We start from the raw sequence: 23,725 nt of genomic DNA on the forward strand, positions 1-23,725 counted from the left end.
GCAGCTGGTACTAAACCACTGCCACCCAGTTTCTAAGGGAACTATAAAAAAACTCTGTGGATTCTGAAGATGCTGCAGGGAGCCTATAACCTTGACTTCTAAACAGGACAGACAAGTTGATCTGATGTGATGGCCCAAAGGGAAAGAAAGAGACAAAGAGCAAGAATGGTATTAAAATGTGCTAAAATCACCTGTGGTAGCAAATTAAGACTGGGATGGGCTGAAACACTTGCTGCCGTCAGCTGCCTGCCCTAACCCACTCCCCAAGAGTGCTACCCATGAATCAAGGCCATGCATATGCACCCTGAAACACGTCTGTAACCATCTCCAGTTTCAGTTTGGGTTAATATTCTGGTATGAAAACTGAAGAAGGTCAGGAGAAGATATATCTCCCATTCATCCATCCCTGCTGCAGAGGTATTAGCCTTCAAAGCAAGGAAACAGGCCAGGTAGATGGGGATATTCACTTTAAATCACTCTAGTGCCAAATATGAGCCATACAAATACGGAGATGGACATATACACATGTTGAACTATAAGAGTAATGGCAGTCTGAAATATCTTGTGTCACTGTGAGAGAAGCATGCTGGCAGAGTGAAGTGGACATCTGTCTAAGCACGTATGGGTGATGTGATCCACGCCCCACTCATACAAGTGTGGATGTAAGCCACAGGTAGCTGTGCCTGTCGGTGTTTTAAGGTGGATTGCCGTATCCTTTGGTCAAGCCCCTTTGTGTATTGCATTGATGCACGGAGGGTCTCTTAGAGATGGCTTCATGCTAATGACCTGAAACCAGCATAAAAGTAAAGTTTTTGCACCTTCTCATTAACACGTGCCTCTACTGCACGCCCCCCCAGGCCCCTGGGCTGTGATACCCATGTAGGCACTGCTGAGACGGCTGGGTGCGGGCAGGCGTGTGTTTGCTCTGAACCGGCTGAACCGTCCTTATCGCTCCTTGCTGCCTTGCTGAAGCTTCTTTTCACGCTACTGTTCTCCTGAATATCAATGAGTGAAAACAAGGCATCGCCAGTGTTTCTGAGGGGAGAGACAGGGGCAACTCACAGCTCCTCTCTTTTTTTCTCTCACACTCTTTTTTCTTTTTTTTTTTCCTTATATATTACCAGGTTTAAGGGACAAACTATACCCTGTGATAAGTGTCTGATTTCAGATAAGTTTCCCCAGTCCTCCCCTCCCTCCATTTAAGATCATACAGTATAAAGCCAGAAAAGTTTCTCTATTTATCCTAAAGTCACCCCTGCCTGTGGGCAAAGCTCTCCCCATTGACCTGCTCCAGTTGCGATGTACTCACAGTTCACAGTGACCCGGACTTGCTTGACGTCTGCTGAAGCAACTTCGTTGGCAGCTTTGCATTCATACTTGCCCGATTGCTCTCGCGTGATCCCTAGGATCTCCAGATACTCTTCCTCGCCTTCAAACTCTCTGCCTGGTAGGATAGAAATATACAGATGGTAGCTCTGTTAGGCATTCAGTTATGGGAAGCGTTCTGCTTAATTGCTATGGAGGAACAATCACAACAGGGATTCTGCAAATAAACAACAGTCATGAGTGATTTTGAAGTTATTTCAGAAGCCATATCGGCAAGATACTAGCATTTAATTTAGTTGTGGAAAACCTGGGTTCTGAGAATTTGGAAGGAAGCATACAAGTGGTACCAAAGCATTGCATCTTAAAGGCTGTCCAGGCCAAGCAGCAAAATCTCCACCACCTGAGACCAGAGTAAGTTCATGGGTGTGATGGCTGAGTACCAGGGAAGGTTAGTCAGCCTGTGCCTGACGGGCTGGTTCAGGGCTAGCTGGGTCCTCAGATGTGGTGGTGTATTGTCAGCACCCTTTTCTCTACTGCCAAACTGTGAAAAATGTCTTTCTGTCTCTGAGAGCAACCACCACCGTGAAGTGTCAAAGTGTCATCAATCAGACAGAGCTACTGTTAACATGGCCAAACTGAGAGAAACAAAGTGTAATTTGATCTGTGGAGACCAATAATCATCACAAATCCCTGATCTACTGTACATACCAAATGACATATTTAAACTGCGCTGCCTCGCTAGCAGTCGTGAAAGCAGTGACTTGAGCGCTGGGGTTACAGCCGGGGGCAGGAATCAGGGGAGGTCTGTGGCCTTGCTTTTAATTCACTGTGTGACCTTGGGTGAGTCATTCCCTTGCTCCCCCTCTATGAACTGTGGCTAATAGCCCCCCCTCTCCCATCACCTCCTGGTCAGACAAGGGCGGTGAGGTTAACCCATGTAAAACACATTAGAATTGTTGGATGAAAGGTGCCAGGGAGGCATGAAATACTAGGACCGGTATATCTACCCTATTCCTTCAGAAAGCAAAGTATGGATGCTCCTGGGAAGAATTTGAACCACGCTGGCAGCAGTTTAAAGGGAGATGCTTTGCTTCTCCGAGAGGGCTGCAAGCACTGCTCTGCAGCAGGCAAAGCCACAAGCCCCAGTTGCGTGTCTGTATATGTAGAAAGTGTCCCCCAGCTGTCAAAGGGTAAAAGCCAGATTTAAAAAAAAAAAAAAAAAAAAAAAAAGGTCAGCTCGCAATGGCTCCCATTCAGGCTCCTCAGAGAGCTGTCAGGTTTTCCAAGGCAACTCTCTGCCCAGAAGACGTTTTCTGCTCGACAGGTGCCGAGCACTTCTGAAACCCTGCCCATTTTGCATTAAATGCTTGGAGCTGAACTCCATTAAATGATGGAGTTCAAATAGTGCCTGCGAGGACGAGGCTGGTGTCCTTGGCTCTGTGGCACCGCGTGAAGGCCGTGGCTAAGCCATGTCTCTGGCGCTACGTTTCCCGTGGAGCTGCCTGCCGTGAATCCCACCGCAGGGCACAGCCTGCTGCAGCGCGTCGCCCAGGTCAGGCTGGCCACGCACGCTGGCGATGCCAGCTGCATGCATTTCCCTTCTGCATCAAAGGTAGGGACTTCAGCAACTTCAAGATCAGCTCAGAACTATGTCCCTTTCACGATTATTTTTGTGGGGTTTATTTTATTTTTTTTCCCCAGGCAATTTTCAGAACCATTCTAGGGGAAAACCGCCCCCTGTCACGGAGACTCGGCATGAAAACAGCAGTGTCCCTGTATAACGCTCATGTAAAGACAAGGTTTCCCCTCTCTTTCAGTGGGGCTAAGCCAGCAGTTCCTTTTCCAGCTCCTACAAGATGTTCAGGTGAGCTGGAATCTCATTGCTAAGCCTAAAACTTACAACGGCTTGGCTGCAGGTTTCCACATCCCCTGACTGCCTGCTGAAGGGCCTTACTGCCTGGCAGCAGTGTATTTTACACGGTAAGGAGGCAAAGCTGGCCCCTGCTGCCCACCCACTGCTCTGGGACACGCGCTCTGTCCTCTGCTATGCTCTAAGGCTGATGCTATGGAGCATCAGTGCAGAAGGAAGCAGGGTGGGATTTTCACAGGTACTTCTTATCTCTGTAAATCACAAATATGTTAGGGGATCTTAACCCCTGCAGGACTAGAGTTAGGTGAGTCATAGTACTGGAAGGGACTTGTCACCATCTAGCCCACTGCCCAGCCTCAAGGCAGGACACATGGGTCATGCCAGGGAGGCAGCCAGCTGCTCCCCAGCAGCAGAGGCCCTGCAGCCGCTCCAGACGATCTGTTCCCATGCTTCGCTGTCCTTACCACTGGAACACTTTCCCTGAAGTTTGACCTGAGTCTCCCCCGCTGCAATTTAAAGCTATTATTTTTGTCTTAGCCACTATAGACAAAAAGAACAAATCATTCCCTCCTTCTCTGCAATAGCCTTTTATCAACTTTTAAATCACTTATGTTCCTCCCTCACTTGTCATCCTTCTTTTTTTTTTCCTTTTTTTTTTTTTTTTTTTTCTGAACATTGCCAGGGTCTTTCAACCTTCCTCTGTAGGTAAGGTTTTTTTAGACCCTTGATCATTCTTGCTCTTTCCTTTTAGACCTCACTGACAAGTTCCCATTTTGTTGGAAGTGCAATACCCTAAACTGAACGCAGCGTTTCAGATGAGGTGTTGCCATGGCTGAACACAGATGAAGAATTGCATCACAACTTCTGCACTGTGCTGCCGTCTGTGCAGTCAATACATTGTTTGTGTTTTTGCCATAGCGTCGTTCATTTTTGCTTGGGAACTCTTTTAATTCCCAGATATTATCACATACTGCTACCTGCTAATAATGCTCTTTGAAAATCCCACCCCCAATTTCAGCTGACAACCAACACTCCCCTTCTTTCACAGCAGCACTCCCAGTTGGTAGGTCAGCCAGTTGACTGGAAAGTTAATCAGACATCAGGGAAAGACTCACAAAGAAAAGGTTAAAACGTAATTTGCCTCTGCTTTGCAAATCATTTGCTCTGCAATTCTGCCTTGTTTATACACAGGGTTCATTCCAAGTGGGACTTGCTTCTCCTGCAATTTGCCCTTGTCACAAGACTGTCACCGTAATGAAAAGAGGGTTGAGGGTGACTTAACCAGCTCTAATGGAGTGGCACCCTCATTAAGGGTGTTGTTAAATCTGTCTGTCAGAGAACCACATCAGTGGAGCTCCAAAGTATCCTCAAAGGGTATGTACTGTCCTATGGGAAGACGTTTTTCAGCTTCTCCCCTGCACACACACATGCACTCAGAGCCTAAGCCCGTACCATGTCCAGCAGGAGAGCTTTCACAGCTACGCGAGCCCTTCCCAAGGCATGATGAGCTGCTGGTCTGCCCAGTGCAGCTCTCTGGGAATGAGAGAAAGGGAGGGCTTCTGTTGTAAAGGGCATGCCAAAGACATCAGTAGGCCCATTCAGCTCCTCATTCCCTTGCTCCAGGGCACAGATAGGAGCATGACACTTCAGGGAAAGTTTCTATGACAGTCTCTTGCTGAAATAGTGGTAGCACTGATCTTGTCCCTGCACTGGTGACCTGTTTCAACCCTGAGCATCAACATTTTGCTACCAGAACTCGGCTACTCTCACTTGTAAGACTAGCCCTTTTGCTTGCAGCCCTGTCCCCTCTAAAAGTACGTTAACCATTTCCAACAAAAATCATTTATATAAAATTGACGTGTCCTAGTACAGATCAGGGAGAGGGAAGATGTATCATGGTGTGTTAGAAAAATGTCAGATTGTGATATCTTGCACAGAGCTGTAGAGATGTTTTCACTAATTCACCCTGGCAGCCAGATTAGGTGAGTCATATTAATTCTAACCTCTAAGGCAAAAGGGGAACGGGGGGAACAGGAACAGAGCTTTACACACCGAGCGAGCTTACATACGCTTCTGTGCAGGAGCCAGCTTTGGCAGGGAGCTGATGGTTGTCACTATGCAGTTTATCAAAGCAGGGAGGGAGAAGGCTTGGACAATGCTCTTTGGTACTGAAAACAATGAACATATTCTATTAGGTGAAGAGAGGGACTGCCAGCTCCTGGCAAGCGAGCCACTCCATTCCCATTAAAAGAAGATGCTTGCCTTGAGTGTGTTATCCAGGGACGTAATCCTGACCCTACCGCCAAACCTTCCTTACTGACAAGAGTTGTCTCCTGGCTGTTTTGTCTGGTTCAGGACAACCCCTTCCCAGTGAGGAGCCTTCCAGGCTTCCCAGGGCGAATGACCCCACATGCAGCACAGTTCTTCTCATCCAAAAGCGTCCCTTCCCACAACTCCAGGAAACCTTCTTCCCTACAGGTTTTTTGCCCTTCACATGTTCATAGTTAACTTGGATTGTTGCTGCAGCCCCATTAAACACCATCTTGCCAAGCTGTAGCTCCTTGACTCTGTCCCAGTAAATCAGAAAGAGAAGCTTTCTGCTCTGGAGGCTGGAGATAGAGGCTACGAGCCTGGGAGGCTTGACAATCAAACCAACAGGGAATGACTCCGAGCAGAGTGAGCCAGGCGGCTGCTGCTGCTCGGAGCTGGCAGAGCCCTTTTTGCAGAGGGATCTGCAGCAGCCGGCTTTGATGTGTGCAGAGGGAAGGCTTTGAAGGCCTGCTTGCCTCAGCCACATTTCCTATCCCCTGGCTTCCTAATTGGACCCAGTAAAGTAAATAATGAACTCAAATAGCAAACCTGCTCGGCAATCCTAGCCTGCTGGCAAGAAGCCCCCCATCCTTTGGAGATAGCCCTCTACAACCCCACGGAGTCTGCATATTGTCACCCTGTTGGCATGCACAGCAGCCTATGCTCTCGTATATGTATGAGAGAGAGCTACTTAATATGCATATTATATTCTGTGTTTTATGATTATATATTTTATATTTTTAATATATAAAAATCTCACTGTGTGCAGAAACACAGGCTTACACCCTCCCCATGTATTTATGGGTCCTCCCCACCTCCACCCAAATGGCCCCTTACGCTGCCACGCACCATCACTCATTCCTCAAATAAACTCTTCCTTTCTAGAAATGACACACACCCAGATGAAAACCCTCTTGCACTGCGTGCAGACAGCCATTTCGGGTAGTCAAGGGACCAGCAATGCCTTCAGCCATGTGCTCTGCCAAAGAGGCCTTTCCCTTCATGCCCTAGCTCCTTACATCTCCAAAGGGTAAGCTAGTTTGCAGAGGTTGCAGCCACATTTTGCTCTGTCCTCTCCTGTCTGTCCATCCAACACTGGGCTCCTTCTTGTGCAGAAATTACTATATTTTTTTTTTTCTCTCTCTCTCTCTCTTTTTTTTTTTTTTTAATACTTTTGTGGTCTTAAACTAAACTGAAGTTCAGACCCACTGAAAGTATCTGTTTGCATTTGGTATGTGGAGAAAGAGATCAGATACCCTGCTTCTGTGTTTGTTTTCCTTCCAAGCCTCTTTGTAGTTGTGAGCAGAAGGGGTTATGCATCTTTGTTGGGCCCTCTTCTGCCTAAAACAAGATGCAAGAAGATAAAAAAGATTGCAAATCAATAAATACCATTTGAAGTTTTGTGTGTAGCAACTTCCAGTGCCGAACTGCAGGTTTTGTTCTCTCTGCACTCTCCATTTATTGTTTAAAGTTTTGCTCACCTAACTTCCCTCCTTCCCTCTGCACCTTACATTCCCTAGGAACAGGCTTCTGAAAGACAAGAATAGCTAAGGGAGCCTTTGACATAATTTTTTTTGTTTTACCTACAGCTGGGATATTATTTTTTTAAATTCAAAACTTTGAAGTTTTCATTTATCAGTCTCTGTCTCCTCAGCCATCACAGATTCCAATGAGCTTTGCAATTTTTTTTGTCCCTTCGTTGAAGAGGCTTGTTTTTAGCAAAGAGATCAGTGGAGAGCAGCAGATGGTGGATGAGCAAAGGGATAGCTAGTGCTACAATGCTACAGTGTGGAGGGAAGGCAGAAAAAACTAGCGTGGCATGGGAAGTGGTGAACACGGGGAAGCATTTTTCTCTTTAGAGCAAGAGAAAAATAGATGGAGAAAAATAAGAGGGGGAACGAATGAATGAAGAGAGGGACAGTGGCTGGGAGAGAGAAATGCAGTGACATTCTTCACAGTGGCAAGAGAAAAGAGAAAATGGTAGTCAGCTACTGACAAAGAGAAACACACTGAGACAGAGCGAGTGAGAAAGACAGGAGGCGAGACGGTGGCAAACAGAGAGATGTACGGCACGGAGAGAGGCGCAGACGTCCCTTGTGTAAAGGGAGCCATGAAATAACAACTGCCAGAGGGACAGGAACAGAGGGGTCACATGTAGTAAGGCAGTAATTACTCTGTTTAAGCAGCAAGGCACAGCAGGGTATTTATTGTTTAAGCTGGCCTCATGCCTCCCATGCCCTTAGGTCTGTAGCTATTACACATAAACCAAAAAACTAGTGCAGTGCCAGGGAGGGCTCTGGCCTGGCTCTGGCTTCATGAATGAGAATGAGTCAGATCAGAAGGAAACACCCTGGCATGGGTTCCCCTGGCATTCACGGGACCTTGCTCATCAGCAATCGCATTTTCTCCTTACGTGCAAAACTGGCTGCCGTGCCCCCCCAGCCAAGGACTGTGCCCGAGGAGCTCCCCGGCTGGGGCAGCACGAGCGCCTGCTGGCACAGCTGGGGTTAAGAAAGCCTGTGACTTTTGTGGGGACTTTCTCCCCAAACCCCACACGTCTAGCATGCAAATAAAACTTTCCAGGTTGAAAGCAGCCTCCCCAGACTGAAGGCTGGCTCTGTGCTCTCTCTAGAGGGGCAGTGCTGACCAAACCCAGCGGGAGAGACCACTTGGGACGACTTGCTGTCGCTGATGTCTCTGCCCAGGAGCTGGAAGCCAAGAGCTGACAGCTCAGACGCAGCTTGCATCCCAGCCATGGGTGCGTGTTGGGGGGGGCTGTCTGCTTGAAGCAGCCACAGCGGGTCTGCTGCATCTCTGAATTTCCACCCCCTCTTCACTCATATTCATAAATGACCACTAAAGGTCATCACACTCTCTCACACACAACCCTGAGTGTGGGCATGGAGCAGGTGTGCAATATACTACTGCATCTCAGCAACTGATTAGATTTTCCATTGAAAATCCACACGTGAACACAAGAAAGAAAGGGAACCACCCCCTGAAACAAAATACAACCCTGCTTCAGGTCAAAGCCTTCTCTTTCACCAGTGGTTTGCTTCTGCTCTTTCCTGAACCAGAAGAAGGAATTAATGTTCTGTCTGAACTTGAGATACAATTTAAAAAAAAAATGATCTAATGTTGAAGAAAATGACATTTTTAAACTTTTTTTTTTCAAAATTACTTGCTGAACTTAGCCCAAATTTGCTAACAATTTTTTAATGAATACAAACAGCATTTTTTTTTGATAGATGAATTTGCTCTTGCACAAAATTTGGCTGTGATGCCAATGTGTAAAGTCAATTACGAACCATGAGCTAAATTAAGTCATCTAATGTCACAGCTACAATATTATACTCCCTAAATGTTGCATGCTGCAATGTGAGTTGTCATGACTATGCTACCAAATATCAAGGCTTAATTCTACTGCCAAGAAAATGACATATAAACATGAATGAACCAATAGTTGCACTGTTTCTGCATCCCTGAATTTCTGCCTGCTGCCTTTTGGAGGTTACTTTGCAGCAACGTGAGTTAGAAGGGTGGCATCAGCTAGATGAACCACTGAGATGGCACCAGCTCTTTGAGTGTCTTACGAAGACAGGAGCTGGCAAGTCCCCAGGGCTGAGGGGGACCATGCTGAAGCAGCTAATAAAACAGAGGTTGAAAACAGGAGCTCTGACAAAGAATGGCAGCCGAGGCACGGGGGTTATTTGATGTGCACACATGGATGGCAGCACACCAACCTCTCACTCCCAGCAGTGTGGTCAGCTCTGCTGGGAGCTGCGCCCTCTTCCTCCACCACTTACGAAAAGTGGTTGCCCCTGGCAAGAGTAACAGTGGAGGGGGGGGAAATAAATCGGTGTTTGTTTCCTCACCTGTGTTAAGCACAGGAAGGTAATGCAAGCCGAGATCTGATGCAGGGGACTGGGTTTTCTTGCACATCATGGAAACCTATGAAAGGCAATTAAAATACAACAGCAAGCAGTCAGCCGTTACAGCCTTCGTTGACTCTGTCAGCTGGTTTCCTTTCATTTGGCCTCACGTACTCCTTTCGCTGCAAGTTCTCCCATTCTGGACAAAGCACTTAGGCTGTCATCGTTGTACAGTCTGGAGACAAGTTCTTCCTCAGAGACCCAAGACCAAAGAAAAGATCACCAGCAGCAAGTCCCATTTGGGGCAAGGTCCGCAAGAAGCCAGCCTGAATTTGTTTCTGTCCTGCCAGTGAAGAGCAGGGACGGACTGCAATGTAGTCTCTAGTTTAATTCCACAAATCCTTAGGTCAGTCCCAGACCTGAGGGAAACCTCATGTGATGACACTCAGTGGTACAAACTGTGCCGGTCTGTCAATCTAGGAACTATAGGGTTGGTCTGTGCTTGGTGACATCTTTATAAATCCTTGTTATGTTCCTTACAAGAGTGTTGTGTCTCCCGTAGAGCAAGACGTGCTCAATATACTATTGTGCCAGACTCAGTGGCTCGCTTTTGTAGGCATCCATGAAAAGGTTTCCCTGTTTTTAAATATAATGGGTTTGTTCCCTTCTGTCTTATGTCTGCTCGTACTTCTTGGGATGAGGGGGTAAGAATGAACCCAGAACTTCAATCCAACTTAAAAATTACCAAAAATTTTACAATTCCCAACTTAGCCCATATAATTCCATCCTTTTACGTTTCAAACTTGGAAGAAGGCTTGAGAAATTACGAATTGGCGCTGATTTACCTGAAATGGGAAAACCCGTTACTTTAGAAGCTTGCACATTGCTGTGGCTCTTTCTCTGCAAGCTGGAGGCAAACATTTCACGGCCAGATCACACAGCCCCTGAACCTCCTGTGCTTCTGCAAGATGGCAGTTCCTGTAGCGCATCCCTGTTTCCAGTGAGGCTACTCTGAACAACGAGTTTACAACTAAAACCTAAACACCAGGATTTCCGTATCAGCCTGGATCTTGCCACTGATCTTTTACAGAGCTATAGTTTTCAACTGAGGAAATGAGGTCAAAGAGCTAAGCCACCCCTCAGCAAGATTTACCCTTTCAAAAACATGTCAGTGTGTTGTGATGCCTGGCGCCAATATTTGTATAGGTGGATTAGCTCCCTGAAAAATCGTTTTGTTTGCTTTTCTGTTGACCACTCTCCTTGCTGCAATGTTTCTCAATTAGATCCAGCACAGTGACTGCCTGACACCATCTCCCGTATATCTGCTCCTGGTAGAAGGAGCAAAGGGGCTGTTCTCCAGGGAGCACAACAAGGGATCAGGAGATGAGGCTAAATGGCTGGTTTTAGGATTGAGCAGGCATGAAGCACTGCCAGGTATCAAAGCAAGGATCACAGAGGTTTTGAGGCAGGGTGGGGTGTGTTGGGAAGATATTGTCTGGGCTCACATGCTGCAGGGACTTCTGATCAATTGGGCTGGCTCCTGTGATATTATCATCTGCAGTTGATTCATAGCAACAGTGGTCCAGATAAATGATTGCTTCAGTCCAGGATATTTAATTCCTATGCTGTTAGCCACTCCCTTGCTTTCCAAAGAATCAGGAGTCTCTCTCTGTCAACCTCTCAAGGAACTGACTGCAAAGGAGGAGGAAGGCATTTGCTCTGTGACTAACATCGCAGCTTGTACAGCCCTACAGGGGAGGCAAGCGGAGAGGAAATACAGACCCAGACTTTGAGCTCTTTCAGCTCCCTGGTGCAACTCCTACCACAGAAAGTGCAGTTTGTTGGCCACCAGCACTAACTATTCAAATCATGGCTGTGAGGCAGAGGTGCTCCACCAGGGATACGGGAAAAAGGCGAGGGTCATGAGAAAAGGAGAAGGCAGAAAACAAGTAGAAGAAAGAGTTTCCAAACCAACTCCTTTCTGACTTCTTTCAGCTTACACCCTAAGTTAGGGGTAAGGAAGGGCCCGGAGGGCAAACCAAAAAGATATTTCATTGCCTTTATCCCAGCTCCCTAGTATTCTTTCTTGTAGTGATGCTTACAGAAGACTTCCAACTGTAACACTGCTGGCGTGAGAACACCATGGCCAATCATACCAATAAAAAGTGCCTCACTGGGCTTCACCTCTCTGTATCCACCTGTCACTGCCAAGGACAGGAATGCACTTCGTTCTCCCCTCCCAACCGCCCAGATACATTTGTCTCCTCTGGGGAGAGAGATGTTTTGCTCTGACAGGAGCCCCTAGCCCCTACAGGAGCCAGAGGCAGCCCAAAGACTCAAGAAAGCTGGGAAACCATCCATTTTACGCTGAGGGCTCACTGGCTCCTTTCCGCAAAGCTCCTGAAGAGGCAGGGGTCCCATCAGAGTGCCTTTGCAACTGCACGCCAGTGAGAGTTTTACTGTAACTGAAACAGCAGTTGTTCTAATTAAACCAACACAAAGCGGACCACCGTAATCACCAGCATGATTTCATCTTCCTTGAGGAGTGAGGGGAAGAGGAATCAAAACTGGTAAAGAGGGGGAAGAAGGGGAAATGTGCTCAGTCCCTTTTCCTGCTTCCTTAATTTAGAGCACTAAGTGATGTCTCTTATCTCTGCAAAGATTAATGTGAGCTTCTGATGGCATGTTTTATTAAATGGTTATATAATAATTAGTGCTTGAAAGCAGGGTTTCCAAAAGCCACTAAATGCTTTAATGGGACAAGACCCAGTGGCTTTCAATGTCATTTGTGCTTCCGAGTCACTCAGGTGCACTGGAAAGCTTCACCTCTACTCCCTTATTCAAATCAGTGCCTCATTTACTCCATCAGCACGACCTTGCCAGGCTATGTGGAAGAAACTAGGGGCAGGGATGAAAGCCACGAGCCCTCCAGGGAGTGCGTCTGTGTTTCCTCAACCTTGGGTGGAGGGAGGAGGTGCCGGCAACGCGTGGCCTGAGCAAGAAATCCATCAGCTGAGGAGCAAGTACCCAGACACCAAGGACACCTGAGGAAATAACAGCATGGTAATTCCCATCCCGACTCTCCCAAAGCCTGCAGCGGGGAGGCACATCCATCCCTGAGATGAGACATGCCAGCAGACCAGGTAGAAATGCTGCTGGCAAGCCAGGAGGCCAGTGGGCCAAAGCTTAATAGGAAAACAGCAGTGATTTGTCTCCACCACTATTTATGTTTCAAGCACATGACAGGCTGTCAGTGGAAGTGAGTGCTGCTAAATTTACTGCTTCTCAGATCTCTGCCACTGTTGCATACTTGACAAGTCACTTCATTTGAAGGGCTAGGTGTTGGGCTGGACTTTCCTCCCTCAAGCTCCTTCAGTGAAAACCACAAACCAGTTATCTTTACACTGCAAACTCTTCCCCTTGGGGGCTATGTTATCAGGGTGTGAGTTTAGAGAAGAGGGATGTTCCCAGCATATTAATTTTTAACCCCGATAGATGCCAGTCTTGTTCTGGGCCACTTGACTGCAGATGTGTGTCTGACAGGACACACATGACTGAACCAAACTAATAACAGCTGGGTTACAGGGCTGGGTGTTCGTGAGAGCATGGCGAGCATGGGCGAGTACCAGCTGGGCACGCGGGCGAGAGCTGCCAAGCATCTTAAGAAGAGCAGTGCGAAAGCTCGTGAGGATACCAGAAGAAATGCAGGTGGCTGAAAGAGTACACAGGAACTACACGCGTGTAGTGCATGTGCATGGGTGGTGCAAAAAATACACGTGGAAACACGGGTGTGGGACTGGAAGTGTGACAAAGCATTAACGTGAGGGTGTGCATGGGGGAAGGATGGCAGGCAGGGAGTGAGGGTGAGAGGATGCGTGCAGGGGTGTGCCTGCGGTGTTGCATGTAGAGCTGCACGTGACGTGGGAGTGGGCGCTCCTCTGTTGCCTCTCTTTTTCAGAGGACTGCAGCTCTGAGTGCCATTTGCCTCCACTGTCCCAAGCGTTGCATGCTGCTGGCATCCATGCAGCCTCACGGACACCCGTGACAGAACACCTTTTGGCGGGCGGGACAAGAGAAGAGATCTCATTAATGGCTGAAAACTTGTAATGGCTGGTTTCAAACACTCCTGGAAAGCAGCAGAAGTGGAGGGAGGCTGCTGTTTGAAACTCCAGACCTTCCTTTTCTTTTCCCAACTTGTCCTCATCGTGCTGCGAACACCTTGTTGTAGGGCTCTGGTCTTAGCTGCATAGAAGCTGCTCCCTGCGTTACACAGCTGCGCTGCTGGGCAGCACCACATCTCAACTGCTCTCACTCTCCTTTTGGACAAGGTTGTCAGGTATATGATGTTATGAAAAGACAGCCAAAGGGGACTGGGCACATCCTCCCGCCCCAACCACTCCTTTCTTGCTTCTATACACAGTGGAGCTCTGCTTTCTCCCGCACATACACTTGATGACATGCAGAAGATGCTTTCGTTCTGTTCTCTCATGTGCTGTCAGTAAGCCACACATGTGCACACATGCAAACACAAAACCCTACACGGAGTGCCATGCAGAAGCAGGACACATCCTCTTTTTTCCTGTCAGAAGGATGCAGGACGACTGCAATTCTCTATGAGCCCTTTAGGAATCCGCTCCGCTTGCTTTTCCAGTGGTGCAGGCCAGAGGCCCTTGTTCTGCAATTGCGCCGCATAGTTTATATGATTAAATGTAGCATCTGCAGCTATATTAGCTGGGCTAATAGTGACAAGTGCTATCAATCCTCATACTTCAGTGAATAAACTGATCACCGGCTGGGGACAGAAATCTCCCCTTGTCTCTCATCACCATAATGTACAAACTGGATGCTTTATGTGGGTTTCATGCCGCCGTACACACAAACCAAGGCTGCAAATGGGCCACTTCTCTCTCCCCTGGCAGTTTACAGTGCTGCAACACCGGACTGCACTGACAGCAGGCGTCCTGACTGCCAGCACAGTATGCAGCATCCAGTCACCCCTCCTTCTACTGCAGCACTTTCTTCTTCTTCACCAGCTTTGCCACTGGAAGCATGGGCAACGGCTTGTCAATACTTTGCCCTTGCTCTGCTGACCTGTGGATCATACCGATACGCTGACAAACACTGTCTCTTTAGAAAACAGAAAGAGTGGACGAAGGGAAACAGAGAAAGGTGGAGTTGGTGAGTTAGAGACTGACAAATAACTTTGGGTATCTTCTTTCTTTGGCTCACTGCTTTCCAAGCAACATCACAGACATTTTTATGAGCAGCTCATCCAAGGCTGCTCTAAATTTTACTGGGGGTGGGAGAAAAACACGACAATCACGCCTTCCCACCTGGCCTCCAAGGACCAGGAATTCATCCACAGCAATCATCCATGCCCCGTGGACTGAGGTCCTCTGACACTTTTACTGGGTAATAGCCCCTCTTAATAATCCAGCCATCCAATCAAATTCCTTTTTATCACCTCTCCAACACTAATACTCCACCTGAGCACTGGGTATAGGTGAGGACTCAGTGGGAAAAAAAAATAATCCTGCAACTTCTAACCATAAGTTATTGAAATAATATTTTAAAAAAAAGGTTTTCAAACCCTCTCTCCCCAAACACTTATTTCCTTATTTCTCAGCTGCTTTCAAAACTGCTGTCCTTGTATTTCTAAGTCCAGCATTCCAAATGGGATGCTGGGTTTGATTAAAACAACTTCCTGGCTTATAGGTTATGTCAATACCCTGGTGGGACTTTATGCCACTAATCTCAGCAGTCTGCGACTGCGGAACAGATGAAGGAGGGGAGGAATGTTAACTACATTAAAATGGCAAATTCACCTGCAGACTGTATTTTTTCACTGCTTCAGGAGCAGAAGGTCCTGAGACAGCCCAGGCAGTATAAGCTTGCATTTACAGGTGGGATTGCAACAAGCAGGAAGGAGAAGGAAGGGGAGAGAAGGAAGGAGAATGGAGAATAGGGGAAGAACTGGCAAGAGAACAACAAATTTTTAAAAAGTGACATATCGAAGATATATTGTGAGGCACAAGTCTTCAGGAAAAGGACAGAAAAGGTAATAGATAAGGAAATGAGAAACAGAGCATGAGATATAGATGAAAGGTTAATTAAAAAAAAGCGAGGGGGTGTAGAGGGTTAGGGCAAGCAAGCAGAGCTCTGAGCAAGGTGGATCACCATGGGAAAGCAGTGGTGAACGCAGTTAGTGCTGGGTGGGAGTACAACATTCAAGGGGGTAACTAAGGAGATGTATAACAGGCATATTGATCTGTGGTAAGCAATTTCACTGCCCACAGGCAATACCAAGCTGTTGGCAGTATCGCTAAGAGCCTCAGACACTTAGATGTTGTGTATGCATGCACTGGACGTACAAGTAGGAAGAGAGGTAGTTCCCACAGTGTTTGATAGCGAAGGCTTGGGACAGAGTGGGAATGTTTGGTGCTGACTCCTGCTCCTTACTTTCCTGCTTCACTTCATTGAAGGCAGATAAAATACCCAATTAACCACCATCCCATTCCTAAGAAAGCAAGTGCTCTCATTGCTACCTTTTCAAATACAGGTAAGTCCCCTAGAAGGTCTCAGTTAATAACATGCTCCATGTTACGAGACAGTCTGGGACTCATGGATCAAAAAGGCAAGGAAGAAGCCATAGTGACAAACCTCAGATAATCCCAGCACTGCAGGAAATCTAGAAGATGATCTGCAGCACTTTCCATGTAGCCCTGGAAGAGCTCCCATGCATTTCTTTTCCTAGGCTGTGAACAAACCCTGGTCTGCACGGAGGCCAGTGTAGCTGCCAAGAGGCTCAAGGAGGAAAGAAACACTGTAAGCCTCTCCGGTCGTGTGTCACTGGGGTCATTTGAGGTTTCGGTGCCCTCACTTGCAAGTCTGTTTTGGTGGGCAAAGGCTCTTCACATCTCCCAGCTGCGGCAGCTTGTCACGCAGTGGAGCTGGGCCACCTGATGGATGCACAGGAGGGACCCCATAAGCTGGGATGCAGCAGGAAGCTGCTGCAAGAGGGGATGGGGACAAAGCCCAGCCTGCTGGAGACCAAGCTCTGCTCCTAACGCAGCATGAGAAATGGCCCCACTGCTCTGTGATCTCCTGAACGTGCAGCTTGCCCAAACAGGCTCTCATCTGTCACATATAATGGGAAGGCTGAGGTCTGCTATGAAGCGGGGAAGAGCTCTCCACTCAGATCTGAAAAATCTGGGTTTTTTTCTATACCTGTCTCCTCTTCCAGCTGGAGGCACTGGTAGGGAGTCATGGGGGAGAGCTGGAGGAATAAGAAACTGAGATACCTATTTAGGTGTTTCTTCACTTAACCAAAAAGCCTTCCTGAGCTCTTTCCACACAGAAATTGGCTGAAGGTGACATATAACCCTCTGAATTTGAACCTCCTCAGGACATTTGTGTGTGCTGCTCATGCCAGCATGCTATGTTAACTCATCTGTCACTTGCTTAATGATTCAGGGATTTGACCACTTTAACTTGGAGCAGATAGTGAGCTGGAGGCAGGAAGATCTGACTCCCCGTCCGTGCTTCTGCACACAGAGTCATACACAAAAGTGGTTGATTTCTGCACTGGCCCAAAGGCAAGCTTGGCTCTTTCAATTAAGAAAAAAGAAAGATCAGACTTTTAGGAGCCCTCAGAGAGACAGAGAAGGGTTGATGCTGGCAGAGAGTAGCACTGCTTAGAGTCACAAGGAGAGAGATGGTCTCGTTTCCCTTTCCAGGTGGGAATACTGCTCCCCATCTGCACCGTGGTGCCCAGCACCAGCCCTGTGCAGGAGGCCATGCCTTAAGAGCTGTGGCAGGAACACAGGCTGTTGAGATGCTTGCCTATATTCTCTTCTCTGCTTTCTGCATGGTAGCTATGGAGGTGCTAGCAGCCTTTCCAGTTCCAAGAGTGGAGTCTAGGTGACAGATTAAATCTCAGCTTAGGCAAGAGTCTTTCTAGGGAATGAGGCTGCAGAAATTCCTACTGAGTTTTCTCAGGAGAAATGCAGTCTAAGTTAGATTCAGACTAATAGCCTAACACTTGTTCCTCTCTAAAAGCAGAAAATGCCCAAGGCATTTTTCTTGTGCTTGTGCAAAGACACTGATCACAAACCTGTATACAGCACCACATTCTGAGTTCCTTCTGCAGGGAAAAATCATTAAGCAAAATCATATGCATACACCCAGCAAAAAAGGCAAAAGATGAAAAAAAATTGTGTGCAGAGGGAACAGTCGCAGCTGTTTCAATTTATGAGACAAGAAATTGTATTTCAAAGAGAATACATGAGTTTTCTCCTTTGAGAAGGTTATTAACCAGAATTCGCAATAAACCCCACTCCATTTATATGCCCCTAAACTGAAGGGCCCTGACAGAGATTACAGTGCATTCTACAGGGCTCTGCCCTGCCAAGAAAAGCTCACAAGTCTTAGAGCTTGCCATCACCGAGGTCTGAATCACCTCTTCTGCTTTTTGACCCATCACCCCCCTGCTTCCAGTTTCTCACCCTTTTTTTTTCCATTCTTCAGTTCACATAACTCTTTTTGTCTTTTCACTTCTCCCTCTTACACTCCCTCCCTCCTCCTCTTCCCCTATTATTCTCTTTTTTATCTTCCAACCCTTTTCTCCTTCCACTCGTATATCTGCCTAAAAGACCGAAACCTGACTGTAACTCAGTTGAGCTATTGCAATGACAAAAAACATTCACAGAGGAATAGCGCATTGGAGAAACATCTGGGAGGAGAGTTCTTATACTTTCAGCTTTGTTTTGCTTTTATAATTGTCTGTTACGTGGCAAACACACGGGGCGATTGCTCCAAGACAGACAATGCCACATCACACCACGTGGCTGGAAAAGATTTCATGTGACTTTGACGCTGTAGGGAATTGAACTGGGGCTGTGGGGTGGGGGTGGGGGGTGGGGAGAAGGTAGCAAACCCCAGTCCTTCAACTGATGGAGTACGCTACAGTGGAAAGGAAACCGCTGGGAGGTGCTGGCAGCAAAGAACTTCACCTAGGGAAGCTGGGCCACTGGAAATTTCCTTGAAGATGACCCACTGAAGATATGTTCGATTTGAACTGTTAAGGGCTTGTGTCTATTTGTTCTTGAGGACCCTGGTGAAAAGCTCAAGGCTAATTAAAAATCTTCCGCATTTACTAGCTTTGATGCTTAGGACATTTTTCAAGAAAGCAAGAAAACAACAGAAGGTATCACGGTGGTGTAAAAACAGGAGTAAAAAGTAGAGAGAGAAGGTCAATCCAGCAATCTCATGCATACCTGCTCTTAGAAATGGAAAATTTACTGCGGAACATACATCCATGTTTCACTGTCACTTGTTAACAAGGAAGCGAGTAACTTCAGGAGGTGATAGGGTTACCCATGAAGGAAAAACAACAAATCAAGCAGTTATATAAATAAAGGACACTATCTTCTTCATAAACTTCTCTCATTGCTAGAGGAAAGACAGTGGCCTGGCTGGACCACTGCCCTTTCCCTGGCAAGGCAGCTCTTAAACACACCCTCTGTGCCCTGTTGCTTTCTGCTTCTATCTCACAGTGTCTCAGCGCACACTTTTCTATACATATATTTGTGTGTCATCAACTTTATATAACACAATTTGTATGCAGCAGGCTGGAAATGAAAGTATAACAAGCATTGCAAAACTGATATTCTCCTCATTAAAAAAAAAATAAAAAATCCTCCTTCCCCAAGTATGACCTAGTATCTGTATCTCCCTTTTGGACAATATATACTGTGCTGTACATGCAATGGAAGCAATAAATGCACCATTATGTAAAACAAAAAGAGGCTTTCTAATAGGGCAGTGAATATTTGGCACACAGTCATTGTTTTAAACATCAGCCAAACAGGTAATGATTAGAAGATGAGAAAATGCCTGGTCTCACTCAAGAGCCAAATCAACACATTACAAAAACCTTCCACATTTTTTGCGTGGTAACTCCATGGATAACTCCTGCTGAGGAGTGTCCAAGGCGCACGAGTGGGAAGGGTTTGACCGTGCTGCCCAAAACTTCTCAATTCCAAAGAGAAAAGACTTCAGCATCCAATATTTTCAGCCTTGTGCTTCCCCTAGCACACAAGTCGTGGGATAAAGTGTGACAGCTTGGCCTTCTACAGCCAGCAATGGTAAGTACCTACACCAGGAGAAGGAAGGTCCCGTCTAGGATGAGAGCAGCAGCAAAAGCAGCTTCTCTTTAGTACTGTAAAAGCAGCCGCCTTCTGTTTCCATTGCATGTTCCTACGTCCACTGGTCAAGGAAGCCTCTGAGGAAGGTACTCTCAGGAAGGTACCCTGAGATACCTACACCTGCTCATAAGCCTTTCTATAGCCAACCTGCAACCCAGCGTCAAACAGGCTTACGCTCAACCACTCAGGGGTTTGAGGTTGAACAAAAACAAACTGGAAAAAATACAGCATACTGGAGATCGTCTTTAGAGTGAGCGTTATATGAGCCTGACATGGAAGTAACTGAGCATCTTACTGCTTTGTACAATGCTGCTTCTCTTCCCATTTGCCTGCTTTTAACCAGATAACTGAAGCATCTCAAGAGACTCCCTGGTTTGGGGCTCACCTCCACGCAGCTCCTCCTGTCCACCTCCTCCTAGTAACCAGCCTTTCTTTTCCAATTCCCTCAGTATGAATAAGAATATCTCTGCAGGGAAAAGTCATCTTTCCCTGCACTCCCTGATACTCTGACATAGCATCAACATCCTGCTGCTGTCTCTTCCTTTTAATTAAATTCTACCTCTGCCTTTTACGCCCCTTCTCCTCAAGTCGTTCAGTTTTCCTCCTGTCTCTGCCCTGCTTCACCCTTCCTGGTGGTTTTTTTTGGTTTTTTTTTTTTCCCTTTCCTCCTTTCCTGGAAACTTGCCAGTGATACAGCAGAAGGGAGCACACTGAGAAAGGTTAGGCAAACACAGCATTATGACCAGAATCAGCAACATATTGCTCATTAAACATTTAAAATCAACAGTTGCTGGCTTGATCTGCCAATGTTGTGAGAAATGCCAGTTTTAGCTCAAGGTGCCTCTTGTTTCCAAAATGGCTTTATTTATGATGTGGGAGCTGGTGGCTGGGAGAACAAAACCCTACCTCCAGCGGCCAACAACACCTAAACTACAGGCGGCTCCACAGAAAGTTCCCCAGCGAGCACCAATCGCTCCTGCCTCCCCGTCGCCCCCGCTGCTTTCCAGAAACAAATGGATGTGTAAGAGCACAGAAATGTGTTTGCAGGAGATAAATTATTTATCTGAAATATACTGTTGTGAAGTCAGCGTAATTCTCAAATCCGCAGACATATTTTATGCACTGATAGGACATTTCAAACAGGGGCATTTGGACTCGTTTCTTCCCTCCTCCTGCAAGTATTAACACAATAATACCTCACCTGGAAAAAAAAAAAAAAAAAAAAAAAGAGCTGGTGCTGGAGCTGGAAACGCCGTGGGATAATGTGCTTGTAGTTTTGTATTGTGTCCCAGTAAAGTTCTGTTTCCTGATAAACAAATCAGCATAATACTCCTTCCCCCCATCCCTCCAATCTCTGTAATACTTTATTTTTTTCTCCCTGGTCTACAATGTTGATGCATTTGGCAGTTGGAAAAGACAAGCTTTGTACCACCCCGGGTACAAACATCACTACTGTGGGCAAATCCCAGAGCCCTCCAGCTCTGCCAGTGTCCTTCCTCCTGCCCTGCAGCAGCCCTTGCTCTCCCGAACCAGGTCAGAGACAGATCACTGCTATACTCATCATGCATCCACGTGCCTGCTGCTACATGGGCGCTCTCCTCTCTTCTGCGGGCTTCTGGGACATCTCTGCATCGATCAAGGCCCATCACATGTCATGTTCCTTCAGGAGTCCCTTGGGTAGTACAGGCTATCTAGAACCGTGGCAATGACAACCTTACAAGTAGGCATCCAAACTGAGATTCCTCCTTCCCAGAAAAGAATTTTGGGGATTTTTTGCCAGTTATTCTGACTAGAACAGAGCTGGGTCCTAGGTCTTGGTGTGAAGATCTATTCACTCTGAACTGTGCTTGTCTGAAGCGTAAAAACTAAGGTTGTCCTCTGCTAAGGCAGGAGCAAAGAGGTCAATTATAAACCCCCCAGTGCACATAGCAGATGATCAGTCCAACATTTCTGGTAAGCTCTTGCCCACTGAGCGGTAACAAGTCCTGCAGATGTTCGTGGGCACCCTTCACCTTAAGTCAGTCAGAATGGAAATGAACACAGCCTGGCCAGATCTTCTTTGTTCTGCATGGGTGTATTTAAACCAGTATATGCTCAGAGAGAAGCCAATGGCTCGCTCAAGGCTCTAGTAAATCCAAAAGGCAGCAGTAAAGACAGCAGTTTTCCAGGCTATAAGCAAGCATTTTTGAGAAATCAGATGGAATGCTTCCAACAGTTCAGAGCTCCTGCAGAGAAGTCCCAAAAGCTCCTCATTTCAACAATAATTCCGTAAGTGGATGCACTCGCCCACCTGCCACTTAAGAAGCCTAATCACATACCAGATCCTCCGTTAGAGTTGGCCACAGCACAGCAAAGGAAAAGTTGGCAGTCATTTTCACTGAAACATGGCCTAAGCATCTTGAAACGCTGCCACTAGAGTTTTTAGATGGAAGAGAAAAAATAAGAGTCCTTTTGATTTAAAAACAGTTGCTCTCCTCTTTACATCTGGCATCCCTTTTGTTTGTTAATCCAAACAAACACCTGACCTATGGTCAGATAAAACATGCTGGATTTTCATGGATAGAAGCAAATCTTCACCGTGGCTGCAAATGGCTATTTTTGCATGCTGCTTGATATTCAACAGGAAAGATGGAGCCCCTCTTCCCACCCTTCCCGAGCTAATTACCAGCTACTGCTGTCGCCAGGGCTGCAGGAACCTGCTCGGGTCAGCCCCAAAGACCCTGTTCTTACACTTACACTTCATGACAGCAACTGATGGTGAAAAATTGCTGCTGCATTAACCCAGATGCTAGGCAGCCACGAGAGATCTCAAGACGACAGCCCCGTTATGGTACAGGACCATGGATCCAGACAGACCTGGGGCCACACCTGGCCAGCGATCCTCAAAGAGGGGGGCAGGCTGTGACCCTCCTAGTCACCTTAAATAGAAATGAAAGTGTCAATGTTAACCTAGGGAAGGAAGTGTCTGTGGGTCATACTCCAGCTTTCTGAGCCAGAACGGAATCAGAACAGCCCTCTCGCTTCATCGGAGGCATCAAAACAGACAAAGCAGCAGCAGGTTTTGTTAACCAGCCAACGACTTGACCAACGACTGTATGTTCTGGATCTGAAAAAAGTACACCTTGCAAAAACCCACCTGAACCCAAAAGAACCCCAAATTCTGAAATGAGAGCACAGGTGATCTAAGATCTAGGTATGCGAGATACTTCAGACAGAAACAAAGCAAGTCCAAATTTCTACACATGGTACCGGGACCTGAGGACTGAAGAGAGAGCAACCCCACAAAACACCAGTGTGCCCTTCCTAAAAAACCAGCAGCAGCGAAACGGTTTGCTCAGCTTGCAATATATTTGTAGCTTTAGGCAGCCCAATGATTTAACCATTTAATTGTCTGGAATCATTGGCCTAAAATGAGTGTTCAATAAACCTGCCCCTTTCTTAGGCCAGGCAGCTCCCCCGGTCCCCGTGGGTTACAGCAGCCGGTGGACCCTTGCGCTCCGAAGCGATGCTGCACTGCAGAACTGCATCCGTGTCAGAAACATCTCACAGCCTCCTCCCCAGAGCCTTTGCTGAGGGCTTAATCCTTCAGGCCACCCGTCTCCGTAGATGCCTTCTTTTTCCGAACAAGGTGCGATAGTTACGAAGGGGTAACTTTTTATTGATTTGGTTAAAGTGATGCTACCCATCCTCTGATCAGCATTCTCACATCATTGCAAGAGCTGTGTTTCTGTCAGTACAGGCAGATTCACAGTAAAGTAAAAATCACAATAAGCCAGCCATGTGCACCTCTATAACAGGGTCAATTTTAAAATTACACCTTTGGTTAAATAGGTGCAACCTCCTTATGTAGCCAAGCCCTGAGCTCCCTTTTTAAGAATAGGTAGCACACCAAAAGCTATTTTCTTATGAGAAACCCCAGAAATAAGTTTCAGGCCTCAGAGAGAAGGATTAATTTGCTAGTAATGAAAGTGACACACAGGGAAAATGTAAAATCAATCTTGTGTTTAAAGGCAGAACAACACTGGCTCCACTTCCTTTTTTTTTTTTTTCTCTCTCTCCCTCGCTTTCCTCCCCTCTCCCCACCATGGCTTGTTACCACCGAGCATACATTATGCACATTACCCACAAGCCTCCGCTCTGTT

At 46.8% G+C, this 23,725-nt stretch overlaps 1 protein-coding gene across 6 annotated transcripts in view; it reads right to left on the reverse strand.

Annotated features, from left to right (window-relative positions):
* The window catches only part of LOC119149024 (limbic system associated membrane protein), a 1,019,865-nt gene that overhangs the window by 35,540 nt on the left and 960,600 nt on the right, over positions 1-23,725 (reverse strand). For all 6 annotated transcript variants that reach the window (XM_037389846.1, XM_037389847.1, XM_037389844.1 and 3 more), the window contains one exon: positions 1,310-1,444. In XM_037389846.1, the coding sequence (XP_037245743.1) occupies positions 1,310-1,444 (135 nt within the window). The remainder of the gene's footprint in view (positions 1-1,309; positions 1,445-23,725) is intronic.

Source organism: Falco rusticolus, chromosome 5, assembly GCF_015220075.1.
Source record: "Falco rusticolus isolate bFalRus1 chromosome 5, bFalRus1.pri, whole genome shotgun sequence".
Taxonomy (NCBI): domain Eukaryota; kingdom Metazoa; phylum Chordata; class Aves; order Falconiformes; family Falconidae; genus Falco; species Falco rusticolus.